Here is a 20,136-nt window from a genome sequence, read left to right as displayed (position 1 = left end):
TGCCTTGTTATAAAACATCTATAATTTACATAATTCAAATATATGTAATGTAACTTACAGAGGTAGCTATGTTAGCCTGCTTTCAACCAAAAACAAGGAGTCCAATGGCACCTTAAAGGCTAACAATTTTATTATGCCATAAGTTTTTGTGAAATACAGCTCCCTTCATCAGATGCATGAAGTGAAAGAAGAAGAAAACAGGAGGGGTACAGGTAGTGTTACAGAGCTAATTCAATTATGGCTGATTTCTTCAGCTCCAATCCCCCCCCCCCAAGTGCCCCTCCTCTACTTGCACTATGTGATGGTGGCAAACACCACTCTATACTGGAAACCTACTGACCACTATTACTTACCTACATGCCTCCAGCTTCCATCCAGGACATTACATGATCCACTGTCTAGAGCAGCAGTTCCCAACCGTTTCCAGATGGGGACCCATTCTGACAATTCAGGAAGACTTGGTGACCCAAGGCAATTCAAAAACGGGGAGGAGGGAGGGCAGAGCCACCTGGGGAGACACGTGGTGACCCTTTTGAAATGTAATGGCGCCCCATATTTGGGTCCCGACCCAAAGGTTGGGAAACCCTAGTCCAGAGCCAGGCCCTAAGATACAACTGTATTTGCTTCAGTCTTTCAGACAGACACAGGATCTCTATCAACCATTCTTAAAACCACAGTGCCCACCTGGAGATGTGAAGAAACAGAGCCAGGTACCCAGAAGCTGCCTGCTACAGGGCACAACCAACAAAGAAAGCAGCAGAACCTCACCAGCCATTACCTACAGCCCCCAGCTAAAACGTCTCCAACACATCAAGGGTCGACAACCTATTCTAGATGACTATCTCCAATCTGAAACACACCCACATCCAACTACCCACCCCACCCCACAACAGGGACATTAACCCAGGAACCAATCCCTGTTGCCAACTCTGTCCACACGTCTATGCTAGTGACATTATCACAGGACCTCACCGCATCAGCCCAACCATCACCAGCTTGTTCACTTGCACATCTACTAATGGGATACATGCCAGCGAGTGCCAGCAATACGCCTCTGCCATCTACATTGGACAAACCGGACTGTCTTGGTGCAACAGAATAAATGAACACACATCAGATATCAGGGATGGTAACACAAACACCACTGGGAGAACATTTTAGCCTCCCTGGACACACTGAAAGTTGCCACTCTAAAAAAACCAAAACCAAAACCAAAACAAAAAAGCCCACTTCCAAAACAGGCTGCAACATGAAACTGCTGGGCTGGATTATTCACATTTGACACCATCAGAGTAGGTGTGAACAGGAACTGAGCATGGCTCTCTCATTACAATAAGTAATTTTCCACTTTAGCTATCCTCACCTTCTTATCCACACCCACTGACTGAATTAGATCGGATACAACACTCCCATCTCTGTATCCCCACCATCAGTTTTTCTTTCACTTCATGCATCTGATGAAGTGAGTTGCAACTCTTAGTTCATGAGGTAACAAAATAGTTACTCTTTTAAGGTGCCACTGGACTTGTTTTTACAGATAATTAATTATAGAAACACCTCTCTCACCTCTCCTAGGTAGCCCCGCATTCATTATTAAAGCTACAAATGCTTTATACAAACAGAACTAAACTTCCAACTAAAGGTCAGTTTGATCAGTGCTTGCATAAAAAAGGGTCCTGCATCCTCTCTCCAGTCCAGGGAAAACAGAAAGCGCTGTGTGAATGCAGTCTTGACTAATTTCCATACTAGATCTATTTGTAAGTTTAAGAATATAGATTTGTGCATACAAATGCTGAAAAGAGTATTCCTCCATAGCTCCTATATTAACTGCCCTACTTTTTAATTAATTGAATCACCACTAGTCTAGCAATTTTTAGAGATGACCACAAAAAATAACTTCTGTGGCTCTTCGACGTATAGCACCGCACAGCAAAGCAATTATGTCTTACCTGGATTTAAGAAAAGCCTCATGTGTTGGCCAAATACTTTTTTATTCCATAAAATGAGGTTGTTTTCTTGTTCCATAGAAAGAATTCAGTTAAAGGTGTGCCAAATTCAAACCATTCTGACTTACCTGGATCAAACACACTCAAAGCCCATCCATTTACAGAATTAGAAAAAACAAAAATAGCACAGTATGTTCAGAGTCAGGTATAAGTCACTTAATGATACCCACCACAACCACAGAAGGGAGTGGATGATTCCACAAGAAGCTACCCACTCTGGTTTCAATCCTTCCCTATCACACTGTAGCACAATGAAACAATACAAAAACTGACAGTGCAGCTGCCTTGGATATTTTTAAAGATGAAATCCAGGTGTCAGATTTTATTCAGTCTCTAGTGATACATCCAGGACATTGATACTGGTCAGCATGACACCAGTGGTACGTCTCATGGTTCTCTTCCATCCCCCCAGGCTGTTTCTTGTCTGGGTAAGCTCCTTGGAGCAGGGACCATCTCTTGTACTCGATGCTATTCAAATAAAGAGCAAACAGGTCCATGATCAGGGCTCCTAGACGCTAGCTAACGCTAACAGTATGCAATGATTTTGAACACATTTTAAAACCATCACAACCATTTGAGTTCTACAACTTCAAAATCAGGATTCCAACCCCTTTCAGGAGCTTCCTTTGCCAATCTCTCAACTAAAAATGACAAATTCTTCTGAGAGTAAAGAGCTTCAAGTGATTCAATGGCAACCAAGTAGTGGGTGTCCCAGCATAAACCCAAGCACCATTAATCCTTCTTCACCTGCCTCTTCCTTTAGAGAGAAAAGGCGCAAGCTTCGAAAGAGGCACAACAACTACGACAACTATTCACTGCGGGAAAGTCCACCCACAACTACTCCAGGCCTCAAGACAAAACCGTCAATGGACGCCTGCTGGTCCATGCAGGCACAAGCCACACACCTGCACAGACATGGTTCACCTGACACTAGGGCAGTGCTGCACCTGTGCTGCTGGGTACGCTTTTCCGGCAGTCAGGGATTCCATATGCGCCCCCACCTACCTGCACCATTGGTACTGCTCCGCCTAGGCAACTGCCCCTTTTGTTGCCCCCCACCTGCAGGTCTGACTAAGCACGTGAAGAAGATGATACTATCATTAATGAATGAGTATGAAAAAAATGTTTCAAGTAGTTTGGGCTTTTAAATCACTAAGGACATGGCTAGCCTGCGCTCTCTCATCTGTGGGTTTCCATCTTGCAACATACTACTCTCTTCACAATTATCTGTGTACGTAAGCTCAGGAAAGGTCGTCTGCTCCATCTCTGCATCCAGCTCATTTCAGTGCACTCTCGCACCATTTTTCATTCTCTTTCCCACTGTTTAGAATTTAAATATCTAGAAAAATGTGTTGCACTTTTCCCTATTGCAGCTTCATCCTGCTCCAATGCTTTCTCTGCCTCCCCTAGCTGACACTAATTAGCCTTTCGCTTTTTTTGCATTTCTTTACACAGCAGCGGATGGCAATGCCTACTTGCCAGATTGCACAGGCTCATCTCTCAACTCTCCTCACAGGACTTGCTTGCTAAAGCTTTCATCGTTATTAATGCTCTCTCCAGAGCTTATTTCCCTTCAGCTATGGGGTTTTCCAAAATACAGAGCACTGCATTCCAACTGAGCTCTAACTTGAGAGGAAAGATTACTTCATTTTACGTTAAATATTCTTAAGGAAGCCTCAATTAACATATGTCTTTTTGCAACTGTTTCAGCAAATTGTGAATTAGTAAATATGCAAACAATTAAACATTAAGTGCATTTGTTCACTTATTTTTAAAAGTGCAACTGCTATCAAGTTATTAGGCAAAACCTTAATTATATTGGTTGTATTTCAGTTAAAGAAGTTATAAAATATTAGACCTCACTATCAAACACTGTCTATTAAATCTGTGCTATAGACTGGGTGGAGACCAGAGGATTTTGCAAGTTACCAGGTTTTCATTTTGGCTAAAGAAGAATTAGCCAGGTTCAACTACACATAAAAACGTTCCACATTTACTCAGGCTGGGTAGATTAGCTAAGCTGGAAAGGCCGTTTTTGTACACTGGGGTGTGTGGTGTCTAAGACACTGAGGTACTTCTTTTTAAATGTCATATTTGCTGGTAAGTTTGAATTGGTATCTGAATGTGTGATATTTTACATTGTCATAACACCTTTCTTGCACCAATTTCATTAACAAAATATAAAGCGCTATACAAAGTAGGTGCAACTCTTTGGATTCTAGGAAACTGCCAGATCCACAGAATTTGGGAGACTGGGAGTTGCCAGTTATTTCCCATTTTATACAAAAGTGCTTTAAATGAGAGGCAGTGATGCTTAGTGGATAGAGTACTGGAGTGAAGACCTGGGTTCTATTCCCAGCTCTGCCACCAGCCTGCTGGCTGACACTAGGCAAGTTAAGTCATCTCCGTGTGCTTCAGTTTTATTTTTGAATATTCTCAACCAACGCATTCGCTATTCTCCCATGAAAATCATACAATCCACATCTCCACTCTCCAAAACAACTGCTACCCGTACACTGATCTTTTCAGTGCACTGCAGTTAGAAACACGGTCTTCTCTCCTTTTAAAAAAATGGGTGAGAGTCTGCCTGCTTGGGAAGGCAAAACACTCAGCACAGACTAGAGCCAAGAGCGAGGGGCCTTACCCCCTACTTAGCTCTGCAACAGCACCTGCACCACCCACGGCCACCCCAGTCCTGAGCTTCCTTTGAGCACAGCCTGCTAGTGGCACCCAGCTGCACTGACTGATGTGCACAAGGGAGAGAGGAGGAGGAGGAGGAGACTACTTAAATCATGGGTACTTCTGAGGTCGCAGAGTGTAGCAGAGAAGTGCAGCGACTCGCGGTTCAATCCAGTCGCCCAGGCAGAAACAGTAAGGGTGGTGACGGGAGGTAAGCGAGGGCAGGGAAAGGGGAAAGAGGAGAGTGACGGGCACCACAATGCTGTACAGTCTATGCAGTGCTTTCCTCCTGACTGCAATTGCAATTACACTAATCCTACACCAGCACCATCGCCACCTGCCCCGCACGGTTCCTCTCCCTTCTAACACCCTCAAAAGGCAGGATGCAAACTGAACCAACAGAGCTGCTGTATCAAGGAGGCAGGCAGCACAGGGAGCATTCACTGACTGAAATCTTATGTCAGAGAGATACAGAATAATTACAGCACTGTTATGGAAAGTGCAGCCGAGAACTCCAAGAGAAACCAGGTAAAGAGATGGTTGAAGTAGTTCAACTGCAAAGAAAAGGGTTCAAGCAAACTAGTATGAGACACACACACTCCAAGTTAAACGGCACCCTTCTTCATCCACAATTTCATGTCAAGCGAGTTTTTAATTCAAATAATAAAATAAGATAAGGTAGTTACACACCTTACTGCCTGCAGCCCCTCCCATGTGGTGTTACATGTGAGCTAAGGACACCAGCAATGGTTGCAAATAATGTTGGATAGGCAGATCCATCTTTCGATGGGAAAGAAAGCACTTCACACAGCCCCAGGCACTTCTAGTACAGATGGAGTGGCACTGCCCACCCACATCCATTTCTCCAAAGGCTGTCGTGAAAGCGAGAGGGACAAGTGGGAAATCCTATGGGTTCCAAAAGGGGCACAAATGTTGAAGCCCACAGTGGACCCAGGGAGGCTAATCAATTCTCAGAATTAGTTTTACTGCAGTAACAGTGAAGTTACAAGTAGGATCATACCAGCTCCTTTGTCACCGTGGCAGAGGCCACAATCGTCTTTGTACACAGCAGTTGCGGGGAGCCTTCCTACCTGCTTCCTGTTATGAACACAAACTTTATCAACAACTATTCATACCAATCTGAAGGCAAGACTAGGTGACCATCACAAACCCTTCCGGCCTTGGCATCTACACACTTCTGTTACTGCAGCCACTCCCGCCATCTTCCAGCTGCTTAAACCCTTTTGATACAGGAACTCTGTGATGACCGACACGCAGCCTTATCATCTCTCCATCCTAACCCAAACCCTCCTATGGCCTAACGTGCTCAGCTAACGAGGAGCCTCACGTCCCGATATTATTTCAAGGGTTCTTTCGCTGCATTCCCCCTTCTAAAGTTCCTTTGGCCAGTGAGAGCACAATTGCACCCGACAGTCCAAAGGCCTCTCCTAGTCGGCACAAGGGATGCAGTAAGTGCAGAGCTTAGGGCTCAAACTACTCTTGACTTTCACAACCGACATGCAAGCCCAGAGATCCCAGGGCAATGACCTTCCAAGCCTGGAGGTGCCAGCGCTCAGCCCTGACAAGGCATGACTAATGTGCCCCTACAGAGTAAACATTTGCTGAATATTATCGCCTATACGGTAAGGCAGCGTTCCTCACAGTGGGCCATGGGCTTGCTGCGGGAAAGCCACTAGTGGGCCTGCACCACTTTGTTTACCGAAAGGGTCCATAGCCATGGAGCCTCGTGGCTCCTATTGGCTGTTTCCCGCCAAGGGGCCATGGACCCTGTACACAAAGTGGCATGGGCCTGCAGCCCACTTTGAAAAATACTGCTTTAATGTTTATATCACTCAGTGTACATGACAGTCAAAATTAGAACATGTTGCAACTAGAAAGAAACGGCTAACATGTTATATTCACAATACAGCAGGGACAGCCAAGCTTTCAGCTAATAGCTAGATTAGCAACTAGAAAGCAATAAGTGGACCATACCTAATATACACATAATGGACCAAATTGCAGATGCTCTTGTCTTAAATTTTTGCTGTGCACGTAGTAACGTCAGACCCTTCAGTATCTTTATTTTGGTGGGACTGTTTGTCTAAATAGGCAACTCAAGAGTCACCCAAATCCTTCTCAAATCTGCTTATCCAACATCTGATTCCACTTCACAGACTGGGCCTCTCCTCCTTGTATCCGCTCCTGACAACATAGCCAAGCGCATCCTTGATGTAAATCCATCATCAGCTTGGAAAATAGAGGATTGAATGGAGATAGGATAGAGATCTATAAAAGCCTGAATGGTGTGGAGAAAAGGAACAGAAGTTTTTTTAACCCCTTCACGTAGCACAAGAATTAGGGGTCACTCAACGAAATTAACAGACAGCAAGTCTAAAACATAAGGAAGTGCTTCTTTATACAACATATGGTCAACCTGTGGAACTCATTGCCACGGGATGTTGTGAAGGCCATAAGAAACAAGCAGGTTCAAAAAAGAATTAGATAAATTCACAGAAGACAGATCCACCAGTTACTATAAGCCAAGATGGACAGCAGGCAGGGACACAACCCAATTCTCTGGGTATCCCTAAACATCTAACTGCTACACTAGGACTGGATGACAGGGGAGGAGGAGTCAATAATTGCTGTTCACTTCACTCCCTCTGAAGCTAGATGGACCATCGGTCTGACCCGTACAGCTATTCTTATAACAGCAGATTATGTTCAGAACTCACTGTGTTGGTCGGGGTGTCTCAATGGAAGACAAGGAACCCTTCTCAAAACAGCTCTGCATCTACTCCCGCAAGCCCTAAGAAAAATGTTCATGTAAAAGTGGAAGGTGCCAATGTCATGAGCATTGTGGCTCACAGCAGCTAGGAGCCAGCAACATAAAACAGTACGGCACTTCCTATTTGCACAAACCACACTGCCTTGTGTGGTAGCTGCAGCAAAGAAGGGCTTTCCCCACCCCCAGTGTGCTGGGAGAACCTGCTAATGGACCACGTGCTGTATTACTTTACATGATCACTTCCTGAGTAAGTGGAGAGGTCCAGCTACCCAGATTTCCCTGACACAGTAACTAAGGATGTGAACATGCCTTTAAGTAACTGTGGAAGTGCTGGAAGTTTCAGCTGTTACATGGTTGGTTACATGTGGGGCAGCAATCTGCTCCCGGGAACTGGTGGGTAACTGTGAAGATTCATCAACAAGCCCAGGCTCATTGGTTAACCAAGCACATGGTGACACACTCACATCCTGACCGTTAACCCTTCCTGCCTGCATTACAGACCCATATTTCTGCACAGACTGAGCAGACACCCTACGCTCAGTGCTCGTTGCAGGCATGGCTACAGTCTGGTTACAAAACGCGTATGTGGACACAGGCTTCGCTCCTGCACATCCAGGCTGTGACTTGGTTACAAATGTGGCAAAGCACTGCTATTTTAGATCAGCCTCTTAATTCAGAGACAACAGGTCTCAGGATATGGAACAAGGCTCTGCATCTCTCCATGTCCACATGGAGGGCAGTCACTGACTCCAGTGCAGCTGTGCAAGACAAAATGCTTACAATGAAGCAGGGGATCTGTACTTTCTTTCCTAATAGTCTTTGAAACAAACAAACAAAAACTCCACACAACACACCCCCACACACCGAGAAGAGACATCTTTGCCCATTGTCTTGCATTTGATTTATCAATGAAAAAAATGTTAAGGGGGAAAGAGGAGTGGTAGGGGAAAGAGCAGATTCTCCTCCAGCTACATAATTATGTTCCTATCTAGCTGGGACAAGTGGGCGAAAGCACAGCCCACTAGCTTTATACATCTGCAGCGTTACCTTCACTTTTTCTCTTCTCAAGCAGCAGAAAAGACAATTTTCATCAAAAGACCAATCAGAAACACCTTCGGGCTCACAGTCTGTAAATCAGAGGAATAGCAAATTACTTCATATTCATAAACCACAACTTAGTGGTGCCAAAAGACAAACCAATAAATACCTGTTTCACAACATTCTTCTCTAGGGCCTGCAGATGCAGATTTGGTTTCTGACATGTTTTAAATCCCCAAAATATTCCAGAGATATATACTGTTAATCTATGCACAATGAACCTGTTTCTTTCTAAGGAACGCCAAATACATTGCCAGCTACATAAAGATGAACGCACATTCATTAGTAATTTTAGCCAATATGAAACTAACTGTGAGCATTGCCTGGGGGGAGGGAAAAAAGCACAAATCACCACGGTAACACACATTTTCTAGAGGCAGAGCTGAAATTGCTTCTGTGGTTAGAAATGCAGAACAAGACACAAAATTAAAGACTGAATACCTTTAAATAAACTGAGATCTTTTAATAATCCAGGTCCAAACAGCCCTTCTAGAATACTTTCAAACCCTAAAAGCAAAGAAAAGAATTGTTAGCTTTCTAGATAAAGTACGTCAGTCACTACCCGAATATTTACAATAGCAGTTCTATATTTATCTATTCCAAGAACAGATGTGAACATGTTTTCTCCTAGTATTCCCAAGATCAATAGGTCAACTGTAATGACTAAGTTTCCAAAAAAATCATAACATCCTAGAATCCAGTTTCATTCCCGTACTTTTGCAGATAATGGGGTTACAGTGTAGAGACATGTTAGACATTATGGAAATGATTTTGGAAAGAATGTGAAGTTTTAATTTCTATAATGTGCCTCTCAATTCAGGGCACTCTCCCAAAATATTCATTACTTAAATAAACACCTAAATTCCATTTCAAAAGAGGTACAATTTTTCCAGCGAAAAGTCCATTAGCCTCTTCTGTGCCTTGTTCTAAATCTCAACATTGTGAATTATAACATAGGCCAGAGTCAATTTTTCAAACTTCCCCCTAGTAACTTCATGGGAAGGGGAAATCCTAAAAAGAAGAAAATTTCAGCAATCCTATACCACTAAAGAAACAAATTCAAATCATTAGATATTCAGTGTCAGTCCCACCTTTTATATACTGTCTGATTTACCCTCATGCAATGTACTATGCCACTCTTAAGTGCTAATCAATTTTAGCACCCTCAGAAAAAGATTAACTCTCCCTCCTAAATTAGTGCGACTATGTAAAGTCAATATTAATCTAACTCCTATCTAGAAGCAAAGTCTACAGAGGCATTAACCACCCAATACTGACCAGAAGACACATTACCAGTGAGTGAATACTAAAAGGGCAAAGAGTCTCAAAAAGGGACAGTCACCTCAGTCCTATTTCTATGTGAAAATGTTTTGCCTACTACTGCCAGCAGTGACACAGAAGATTTTAAAAAAAATTAAAAAATCTCCTAAGTATGGTTACTCTGTGCATTTGATTGCACTCTGAACAGTTAATTGGTTTCTCCTGCTCACACAGGTCTTTCAAAAATAGCAAAGAGAGAGACAGTGTCATTTTTGCAAGAGGAAACGGTATTGTAAAACCACAAACTGGCAGGGGGCGTCAGGGATGGGAGAAGTGCCTGAAATTACTTTCAGTTTTGTTTTTAAACTGGCTAGAATTCAAGGTGATGGTAACCCTTTAAAGAAAGAAAGCTTAATATTGGAAAACAGCACTTCTCAGAAAGCAGCACTGTTTCCTGCATGTACAGAATCCTGGCCTGATGTCAAGTCTTATTCTTTGGACAGCATGCTCAGTACCAGTGGAGACCAGGAGCAGCTCTATTCCCTCATGTGATACTAGCTACAATTCTCATGCAACACTAGAAGCATTAACAACATCAGCTCTAAGACCCTAGAAGCACTTCTAGCATTTAATGCCAGTTAGCTGCTAAAAGACTGCCAAGGAGCAATATCGATGGTGGTAGTACATCTTGCATGAACATGGAGACTGATGCTAATATTTAATGTCAGGAGAGCAGTCTAAGTGGAAAAAATGGCAACAGTGATGTGGGAAAAAATAAATGAGTGAAGAGAAAGAGGGAAGAGAACAGAGGAAAGATTATTTTAAAAAAGAAAAGCAGGAAATAAATATCCCATCCAACGGCACCTTGTCAGGCAGACAAGCAACACTGCTTCCAAAAAAGCCAATTCAGGCTTCAGGAAGTGGCAGGAGCAATGGGAAGGGCCGAACCACCTTACCTAAGAGAAGAAAAATAGAAGAATCAGGGTATTGACCCTTTATGCTTTACATTTTGACTCCTTTGCTATTATTGATGGGACAATGACCCATAACAATTCACTTCTGAAATAAACCCCGAAGTCATCTGGCCAATCAACCCCACCTCTTAACTTCTTTGTTGTTACAAAAATCATTGATGCTCAGATTTAACTCAAACTCACCATTCTTAAAATAGTAACTGACAGTGACTCATGCCCCGCAATTTGTCATGCATTCAACAGCATACTGAAATCACGGCCGAGTTTTACAGCCTGCATATTGTACAATCGTAGTTCGCTAGCCCACTGTTCTTACTGATGTTAATGCCACTCAGTTTTTATTAATATTAAATATTGGATTTAGCAGTTGCATAGCAACGGCAGAACATCTTATGTGCAATTCTTGACATTAAATGGCAAATAAAGGAAGAATGAATGTATTCAAAAATTATACTAAGGACCTAGCAGAACAGCCATGTAGCCCAATCCTCACCACCACCACCCCAAAAAAAGTAGAGTGAAACATAGCAAAGGTGGAATAAGACTTGCCATATTATGTTCACTTAGGATCCCCTCCTCCCTCCCCCTAAAAAAGCATTTATGCAGAATGAATACAAAATGCACAGGAAACAGTCTTGAAAAAGGAACAGCCTACTTTTTATACTATTTTTTCCTCTATTGTCACTGCTCTTAGAAGTTTGAAAAGAACATATCCTTTCCCATTGATTTTGTCCTTTTCCCATTGGAAGAGGATTTTCTCCCTGCATTTCAAATGGAATAAAAATTAACATGGCTGCCTTTGTTAAGTCCCTTGTGTGTATACCTTCAGCATCTGTATCAGTGTTTGATAGCTCACAGCAGCTACAGAGCAGGGTGGGGGAGCAGAGACATCACAAGTCACAGGCAATGAGGGGCGAGGGAGAATGAAGATCCCAAGATTTTTTTTTGGGGGGGGGGGAGGTTTCCTGCAGTTTTTAGTATCTCCCACATTGTTCCACAGAATCTAAGCTTCTATACTTTTTAAAACCTATCTTCCTTTTATGGCCCACTTTCAACAACAAAGAAAAAACAATTTGTCTTTTTATTCTTTATAATGTATTCATAAAGCCCAAAAAAGTCCTGGGCTTTTTTTAGGTTGGGTTTTTATTTTATTTGTTTTTTTGCTCCCTCATTAGAAGTTAGAGTTTATTCACTCTAGAAAGCTCTATAGTGTCTGGAGAATTAGCAAAGCAGGCAAAAACCTCAAAATCACAACAGAGAATGCAGTTTTATATTTTTTTAAAAGCTATATTGTTCACACCCATTTCTTTCAATGTCCAAAAGCATTATTTTAGGTGTGAGTTAACAACTCAGCCTCAAAGAAGTCTTGTAGCAAAATCTGGGGAGAGGAGACTTCACGTTGACCTTCCTGATGTGTGTCTGTATGGTTAAAAATCCCATGCACACATGCATGTCATGCTTTCTCTGTCAATCCAATCACCCACGTTTGCAGGTGATCTTTGAGATCCTCCCTTATATACACCAACAAACTGCTGCCCCGTTAACCCAGCCTTGGAAGAGAATGTGAATTCTCTTCTCCACAATTATACTCCCCTTCATGAAGTGCTGATTCAAACCCTGGGTGTGCCATTTCCACACTAACGGCAGCAAAGCTCAGTAAAGCAGGTTGACTCTCCAGGTTTTCATACCATGTTCAGTTAGCACCCGAGTGCATTTCCTCATTTACCTAGGCAACTGAGAATGGAGACTATCTTCCCACCCACCTCCAAACATGTGACCTGGCAAAGACGTATTATGGAGCCATGATGCTATAAGCAACAGTAATCCTAAACCATATTCAGCAGAACAGTGGCTGAACACTTCAAGTTTTGCAAAAGATCTCACTAGGATGTAAGCACTTCAGGTCTTCTTTTAGACCCAATAAGGATCTAACAACTTCTGCCCTGCTTAACCACTAATAAGGCTGCTTAAAATATTACAAAATATTAGTGAGGCTCCCCCCCTCAAAAGGGGAAGCATCATCAAACTCAGGGACAGCACAATGTTTTGTTTATGGTTCTTAGTCCTCACCTACTTCCCCAGAGTTGGACACTAGCCGAGGTGCAGACTGGGGGATGTTAAATTTGGAGTAATTAACTAATCGAGTAGTCGATGGGATTTCATTAGTCTATAAGGGCACCTCCACCTCTGAACTGTAGCAAGAGCCCTGCTGGTCTCGTGTACATTTCAAAAGCAGAACTGCTGCAGAAGCTGCATGAGAAGAGAATGCCTCAGTCCCTGCTTACGCTGTTTCTGCTGTGCCTCTACTTCTCTTGCCCCCCACAGAGACGGTGTTTGCGGGAATCGGCTTTTAAGCTCCTGCTCCCGACTCAGGCTCCCCCTCTTGTGACCCTTCTGATAGATAAGCATATGCTTACTAGATAGTCGACTAGTTGCTTAAATCCCTATCGTGGACATCACCTTAATGTGTAATAACTACATACGCAGTAATGACAGATCTAACAATAAAAGCCAAAGAGCCATGAGAGTTGTCGTCATGCTGTTACTTTCCTCAATTTTGTATCATGCATAAGATTATGATAACAGCAAGATTTGGGTTTTACAACACTACTTAACGAGACATCTTAATGCTTAGCTAGGCAAGTTTTTGCCTGTAACAATGGTGGTATCAGAAAAGAAACGATGACACAAAGGGATCCAAGAAAGTAAACATGTTCCAGTTTGAATTACCATAACCCTTTAGTTCAAAACTATCCCAAAGGATACCGTGATAGCAATGTGCCCACAACTGATTTACAGGTATCCTAAATCTGTGTCTTTGGCATTTGGGAAAAGTCTGTCACTACTGTAGTGGGCCACCTGCTGAGTCCACTAACGAGAGCACAAAAATACACACGCTCATTTTGGGTAGGACCTGAAAGTTGTTTTAACTGATTGAGAACTTTCTAAAACAACACAACATGTGGAAAGAGTTGGAGAAGGAGAGATCAGAGAATTCCATGACCAAAGCATTAATGCAGAGTTGTGGCTGGTTGGTGCTATGAGGTGCCCATGGAGAATGCAGAGCTGAGCAACAACTCAGGCATCTGAAGATAAGGAAATGCAGTTAATGCCGGCCATGCAAATTTTGCTCTGCCACCATCAGCAAAGCCCCGCTATAGCCTCTTTACTCACACGCTCTGCTTTGCCAGACACAGAGTTGCTGAAACACAGCACGTCACCTCTGTTTACATCTACTCACTTTCACCCAGATGATTCCACTACAAACAATTTCCTAACCCAAAAAGCGGTGCATCCAGGATGGGAGAATTTACATGACACTTCATCTTGACAGGCATAGAACTGATCACAGAACTCAAAATAATGGTAGAGTAGATACAAGGGATCGTCACTTGACCACATGTATGATGTGCAAACTGAATAAAACCCAGACCAGTAAAATATATAAGTGGTGCTTTTAAAACATCAGTTTCACAAAACTGAAAGCCAGTATGAACTAAGGATGTTAAGTATCGACTGACTAATCGAATAGTCGGTGCATTTTGCATCAACTATTCGATTAGTCAATGGGGCACCTCCGCCCTAGTGCTGTTGCTACACTTCATAGGCGAAAGCGCCATGTGGAGCCTGGGGTCAGTCCCCAGTTGATCCCAGGCTCCACGCAGTGCTGTAACTTTGAAACGCAGTGTGCAGCCTGCGGACACCCCAGCTGGCCCCAGGCTGCACACAGCATTTCAAAGTGGCAGCGTCACTTGGAGCTCAGGGTCTGGACCTAGGCTTCAAGTGGTGCTGTCATTTTGAAGTACTATATGATCGAGGCAGCGGGGGGAGGGGGAAGCAACTAGTCAACTAGACCTTCACATCCCTATTATGAACCAATTCAGTGGGGAGAAAGAATGCAATGAGAAAGATATGAACAGCTAGGAAGCTCTTTAAGAGCCTTTCACCAAAAGTCCAGTAAGCCACAATCAAGAAAGATTGTGCTGATTAAAAAAAACAACCTGGTTTAAATGGGAATGATAGCAGCTATAAGTACTACACACATAAGATACATACATGAGTGAGTGCGCGCACGCGCGCACACACACACACACACACACACACACACACACACACAAGCTGTCAAGCAATTAAACACTAATCCTGATTAATCACATTGTTAAATAGAATTACTATTTAGATATTTTGGATGTTTTCTACATGTTCAAATATATTGATTACAGTACAGAATACAAAGTGTACAGTGCTCACTATTTGAGTACAAATATTTGCACTGTAAAAAAATACTATTTTTCAATTCTCCCATTAGAAATACTGTAGTGCAGTCTTTCAAGATTTATGATTTTACAAATGTGGACCGATGTATGAAAAACTCCCTACATTCAAAAACTAAATGTAAAACTTTAGGGCCTACAAATCTACTCAGTCCTACTTCTTATTCAGTTAATTGCTCAATCAAACTAGTTCATGTTTCTGGTAGATAACACTGCCTGCTTTTTCTTTATAACCCCACCTGAAAGTGAGAACAAGCATTCATATGACCAGTGTTGTAAGATATTTACATGCCAGATATCCCTTTGTGCTTCAAGAACCATTATGGAGGACGTGCATCCATGCTGATGAGGGTTCTGCTTGTTAATTTAAAGCAGAGCAGACCAATGCATGTTGACCATCATCATCTGAGTCAGTTATTACCATCGGAACATTAATTTTCTTTTTTGGTGGTTTGGGTTCTGGCGTTTCAGCATCGGAATTGTTGCTCTTTTGAGAATTCTGAAAGCATGCGCCACACCTCATTCTCAGATTTTGGAAGGCACTTCAAATTCTTAAACCTTAAGTGGAGTACTGTAGCTCTTTTTAGAAATCTCACATAGGTACTGTGACGGCGCGTTGGGGTTTTCCCATCTCCTGCACCCCCGAAATGGCACAAACAGACTCCCCCAGCCAGTAGAATAGAGGGAGTTTATTGCTCCTCCAGGATACAGCACAGCACAGATGTAATCTGGTTACAGGGCAGGCCTACGATGCCTCAGCCCCCCTTGAGATGGGAGAGCCTGGGCTCCTAAATCCCAGCCTGTTGCCTAGGCTGCTTCCTCCATGATCCCAGACAGAAACTAACTAACTCTCTTCCAGCCCTGCCCCACAGCTAGGGGCGGCATCCACCTTCCTTTGTTTCTCTCCTTGGGGGGGTAGCTGGTCAGACAGGCTGAGAGACCCTCTTTGCATAATGACTCATCCCCTGCCCTGCTGGGCCACGCTACAGCCAGCAGCCAGTGGAGGTAACTCTCAACCCACTGCCCAGCATAGCAACCAGCAAGGTACCCCCCCACTACGTCACAGGTACCTCTGCACATTGTGTCAAATCTACAGTGAAAGTGTTCTTAAAACAAACAGGTGCTAGGTCATCATCGAAGACTGCCATCATATGAGCTATATGGCAGAATATGGGTAAAACAGGAGAAATTCTCCCTCAAAATCTTCAGTCACACATTTAATTAATGCATTATTTTTAGTGGGAATCAGTACTAAAGCATGTCCTCTGGAATGGTGGCTGAAACATGAAGGGGTATACGAATATTTAGCACCTCGGGTATGTAAACACCTTGCAATGCTGGCTACAAAAGTGCCACAAGAATGCCTGTTCTCACTTTCAGGTGACAATGTGAACAAGAAACAAGGATGCATTATCTCGGAAAAACAAACAAATCTGTTTCTCTGATTGGCTAAACAAGCAGCATGAATGAAGTGACTTGTAGGCACTGAAGTTTTACATGGTTTTGAATGAAGCTATGTAAAAAAAAATAATTCTACATTTGTAAGCTGTACTTTTATGATCGAGATTGCACTATAATACCTTATGATGCAAGTTGAAAAATATTATGTATCTTATTTTACAATGCAAATATTTCTAATAAAAATATTGGGACAACTGTACTATATTTTGTGTTAATTGAAATCAATATACATGAAAATGTAGAAAAACATCCAAAATATTTAATACATTTCAACTGATAGTCTATTTTAACAGTGTGATTAAAACAGCAATTAATTTTTGTAATTGCAATTGACTCAAATTTAATCATATGACTTAACTGACGGTCCTAATACACACACACACACACACACACACACACACACACACACACACACACACAGAAAAAAAGGGACAAATTGCTAGTCACGAATATAATTTAGAAACCAAGAATTATAGAAAATGGATAATGAGAAGTCAAGGGCCAGAAAAGTTAAGCACATTAAGAAAAAAACGAATCCTAGCAATAGCAGAAGTCTGTTACTTTATGCAAATAGTAGAAATGTCAGTAATGTGGAAAAACCACAGTGTTTAGTTATTGTTCTGCTGTATATAGGGAAAAGCAGGATGATATATTCATGTCGGATAATGATACTGTGCTTTCCAGTCCAACAGTAACAAAGGAAGAGGTTAAACAACAGCTACTACAGGAGACCACTGTAATTCGTAACTAGGATGCAAAAGTCTTTAAAGAGCTGGCTTAGGAACTCACTAGACAGTTCGTGTTGATTTTTTAAAATAAATTATCAAGTGCTATACATTGCCTAGGGAGATTGTGTCATTGGAGGTTTTTAAGAACTGGTTAGACAAACACTTGGAAGCAATGGTCTAATTAATTAGTCCTGCACCTTGAGTCCAGGAGTCTGGACTAGATCAAGTAGTTTCCAGTCAGGGCTGTCAGGTCCACGGGTGTGGGGGGGAAGCTGCAAGCAGGGCTGGCGTTAGATTCTGTAGGGCTCAGGGCTGAAAATCAAAGCCTTGCTGTGCAGGACTGAAGGCTGGGGCCTCTGAGCCCCACCCTTCTGGGGCTGAGGCCAAAGCCCAAGCAGCTCAGCTTTGCAGGGCCCCCCTGCATTTAAAGGTCCCAGCCAATTGCCCTGGTCCAAACCCCTAATGCTGGAAACCAGCTGTTGTGGAAAAGGTGGAGTGGGGTCTTTTTATACTCATATGCTAATAATGTTGCAACCCCAAGTGTCTTCAACAGTGTAACATACACACCAGAACGCCCTGTGGAATCCCCGGTAAGACAGCTATCCACATGGGTAGTGGGAAAGTTAAATATCTGTTAACTGAATAGTCGAGTAACCTCGTGAATTATTGGTTAGTTGACTATTCTGTAGTCCCTGTGGGTGGAGCCGGCAGCCAGCACTCCAGTCCCAGTCCCGAGGAGATCCCTGCCAGTCTGCACTGCTACCTCCAACGCAGAGGCAGCAGGGCGGGGTGCCAGGCAGGAGCTTGTCCACGAGGGGAGCCAGCACCCCGCACAGACCTGTTGCCTGTTACCTTGTGTTACTGCCTCTGCTACAGCAGTTCCTGTCCAGGGGCAGTCTGAGCTCCCAGACCTGGCATGAGCCAAACCTGAGGCTGGTTGCCTGCCCACCTGGCTCCTAAAACTTTAAATGCAGAGCCACAGAAGGGTGTTCGGTCCCAGTCCCATCGCAAGCCAGGACTGAGCTGAGCTATTTTCCAGCCTGCTGAAAAATTTACTGGGGGGGGGGGGGGGGAGGAAGAGGAGAATGCATGTAGTCTATAACATTAAGGTTAATTGACTACACTATTACATCCCTAGTGGATAGGCAATTATCCAGTACAACTCTCTGCAGCAGTCTAGACATATTAGGTACTTACCAGCCCCCATAACCTAATGTATTAGGTTCACAACACCCTATGAGGACCGGGAGCACTCCTAGCCACACTTCACAGTTGGGGAACTAAGGCACACAGACAAACTATGGAACTACAGGAGCCTGGGACGGGACAAGGACTCACACTTCTCTTCTAAGGCCAGAACACATGCAAGCCAGTGCAGACTCATCCATTCGACTAGTGTCCAGTCGAGTTCAACACAGGAGTGGAGCAAATGGTACCTGAGGTTATGGGGACATTTTTGTCTGGAGGAGACTCAAGCACCACAGTGACACTTCAGTCTCAGACCAAGACGATGACACAATCCTCGGATTTTCTAGATTTCTAAGTGGCAGCAGTTACTTCATCTTCTCACGGTGTGAGATTTGCTCTGGCAGACTGAGCAAATGTTCTAGGGGTTTGGAAAGTGTGAGGATGGGAAGAAGAGCCTGACTTTACATGCTGACTTTCATTAACCTGCCTTCCTGCGGATGCTTAAAATCAGGATTTTGCCAACTTTGTAATAAAATGTGGTCCATACTAAGAGCTATTGTCTGGCCGACCACCTCTCTTTCTTTTCTAACCCTTCTCTTCCATTCATGAGGACACATCTTTGCAGCAACTGTTTAAATAGAAAAGCAGCATTAGGAAAAGTGAAATGATGTACTGTAATGTATCTTAGCAACTGGAAATCAAGACTAGCTGACCCCATGTGACCCACCAACTTTTCTTCTGAGCATCAGACAGTGCTCCACAAACTAGACGTTGGGACCTTCTTCTTCTAGAAATAAAATAAAAAGGGTCACCTGCCCCTTTAAGGGAGGCCATTTTGAACTCTGTTGTCCTCCACGGCACACCTCTGACTACCTTGTGGCATGCAGGTGTGCCACAGAACATAGTTTAAGAAACACTGAGATAGACACTATACAGAGAATTTAAAGGGAAAAATGAAAAAAGCAGTTGGCTAGAACCACACCATACAATTTGAGATGCACTAGGAAAAACAGACCCTCCTCCTAGAATGGCAACATACAAAAACCTGTAGGGGAACACTTCAATCTCCCTGGACACACAATTGCAGATCTAAAGGGAGCCATCCTGCAGCAAAAAAACGTCAGGACCAGACTTCAAAGAGAAACCGCTGAGCTACAGTTCATCTTCAAGTTTGACACCAACTCTGGATTAAACAAAGACTGTGAATGGCTCGCTAACTACAAAAGCAGCTTCTCCTCTCTTGGTATTCACACCTCCAGATCAGAACTAAAAGTGGGCCTCATCCTCCCTGACTGGATTCACCTCGTTATCTCTAGTCCAATTCTAGCCTGCATATTTATACCTGCCTCTGGAAATTTCCACTACATGCATCTGACTAAGTGGGTCTTTGCCCATGAAAGCTTATGCTCCAACACTTCAGTTAGTCTATAAGGATAGAAATGTAGCCGTGTTAGTCTGGGGTAGCTGAAGCAAAATGCAGGACAATGTAGCACTTTAAAGACTAACAAGATGGTTTATTAGATCAGTGGTTCCCAACCTTTTGGGGTTGCCGGGCGCCAGGGGGCGTGGCCGTTCACCCACGGGCGTGGCCGTTCGCCCGCCGGGCGCGGGGGAGGGAGGCGGGGGCGGGGCCCCCCCCATAGCCGCATTCCGGGGGCCGGCACTCTCCCATCAAGC

General features: G+C 43.4%; 1 protein-coding gene across 23 annotated transcripts in view; it reads right to left on the bottom strand.

The window, feature by feature from the left end:
- Positions 1 to 20,136, bottom strand: part of LCOR (ligand dependent nuclear receptor corepressor) — a 118,887-nt gene that overhangs the window by 60,901 nt on the left and 37,850 nt on the right. For 5 of the 23 annotated variants that reach the window (XM_089780265.1, XM_089780267.1, XM_089780271.1 and 2 more), the window contains 3 exons: positions 10,699 to 10,790; positions 9,016 to 9,081; positions 6,681 to 8,603 (listed from right to left, as the gene is read on the bottom strand). The exons of 5 other annotated variants lie outside the window; for them this stretch is intronic. Coding sequence is in view for 2 of the 18 variants with exons in the window: in XM_089780261.1 (XP_089636387.1) it covers positions 8,524 to 8,603; positions 9,016 to 9,081 (146 nt within the window). In the remaining 16 variants the exon portion in view is untranslated. The remainder of the gene's footprint in view (positions 1 to 6,680; positions 8,604 to 9,015; positions 9,082 to 10,698; positions 10,791 to 20,136) is intronic. 13 more of the 23 variants (XM_089780283.1, XM_089780266.1, XM_089780268.1 and 10 more) reach the window with 6 other exon arrangements.

The sequence above is a fragment of the Pelodiscus sinensis genome, chromosome 8, assembly GCF_052426305.1.
Source record: "Pelodiscus sinensis isolate ZL-2025 chromosome 8, ASM5242630v1, whole genome shotgun sequence".
NCBI lineage: Eukaryota > Metazoa > Chordata > Testudines > Trionychidae > Pelodiscus > Pelodiscus sinensis.
The sequence above is the reverse complement of the archived record's forward strand: the minus strand, read 5'-3'. Positions and strand labels throughout refer to the sequence as shown.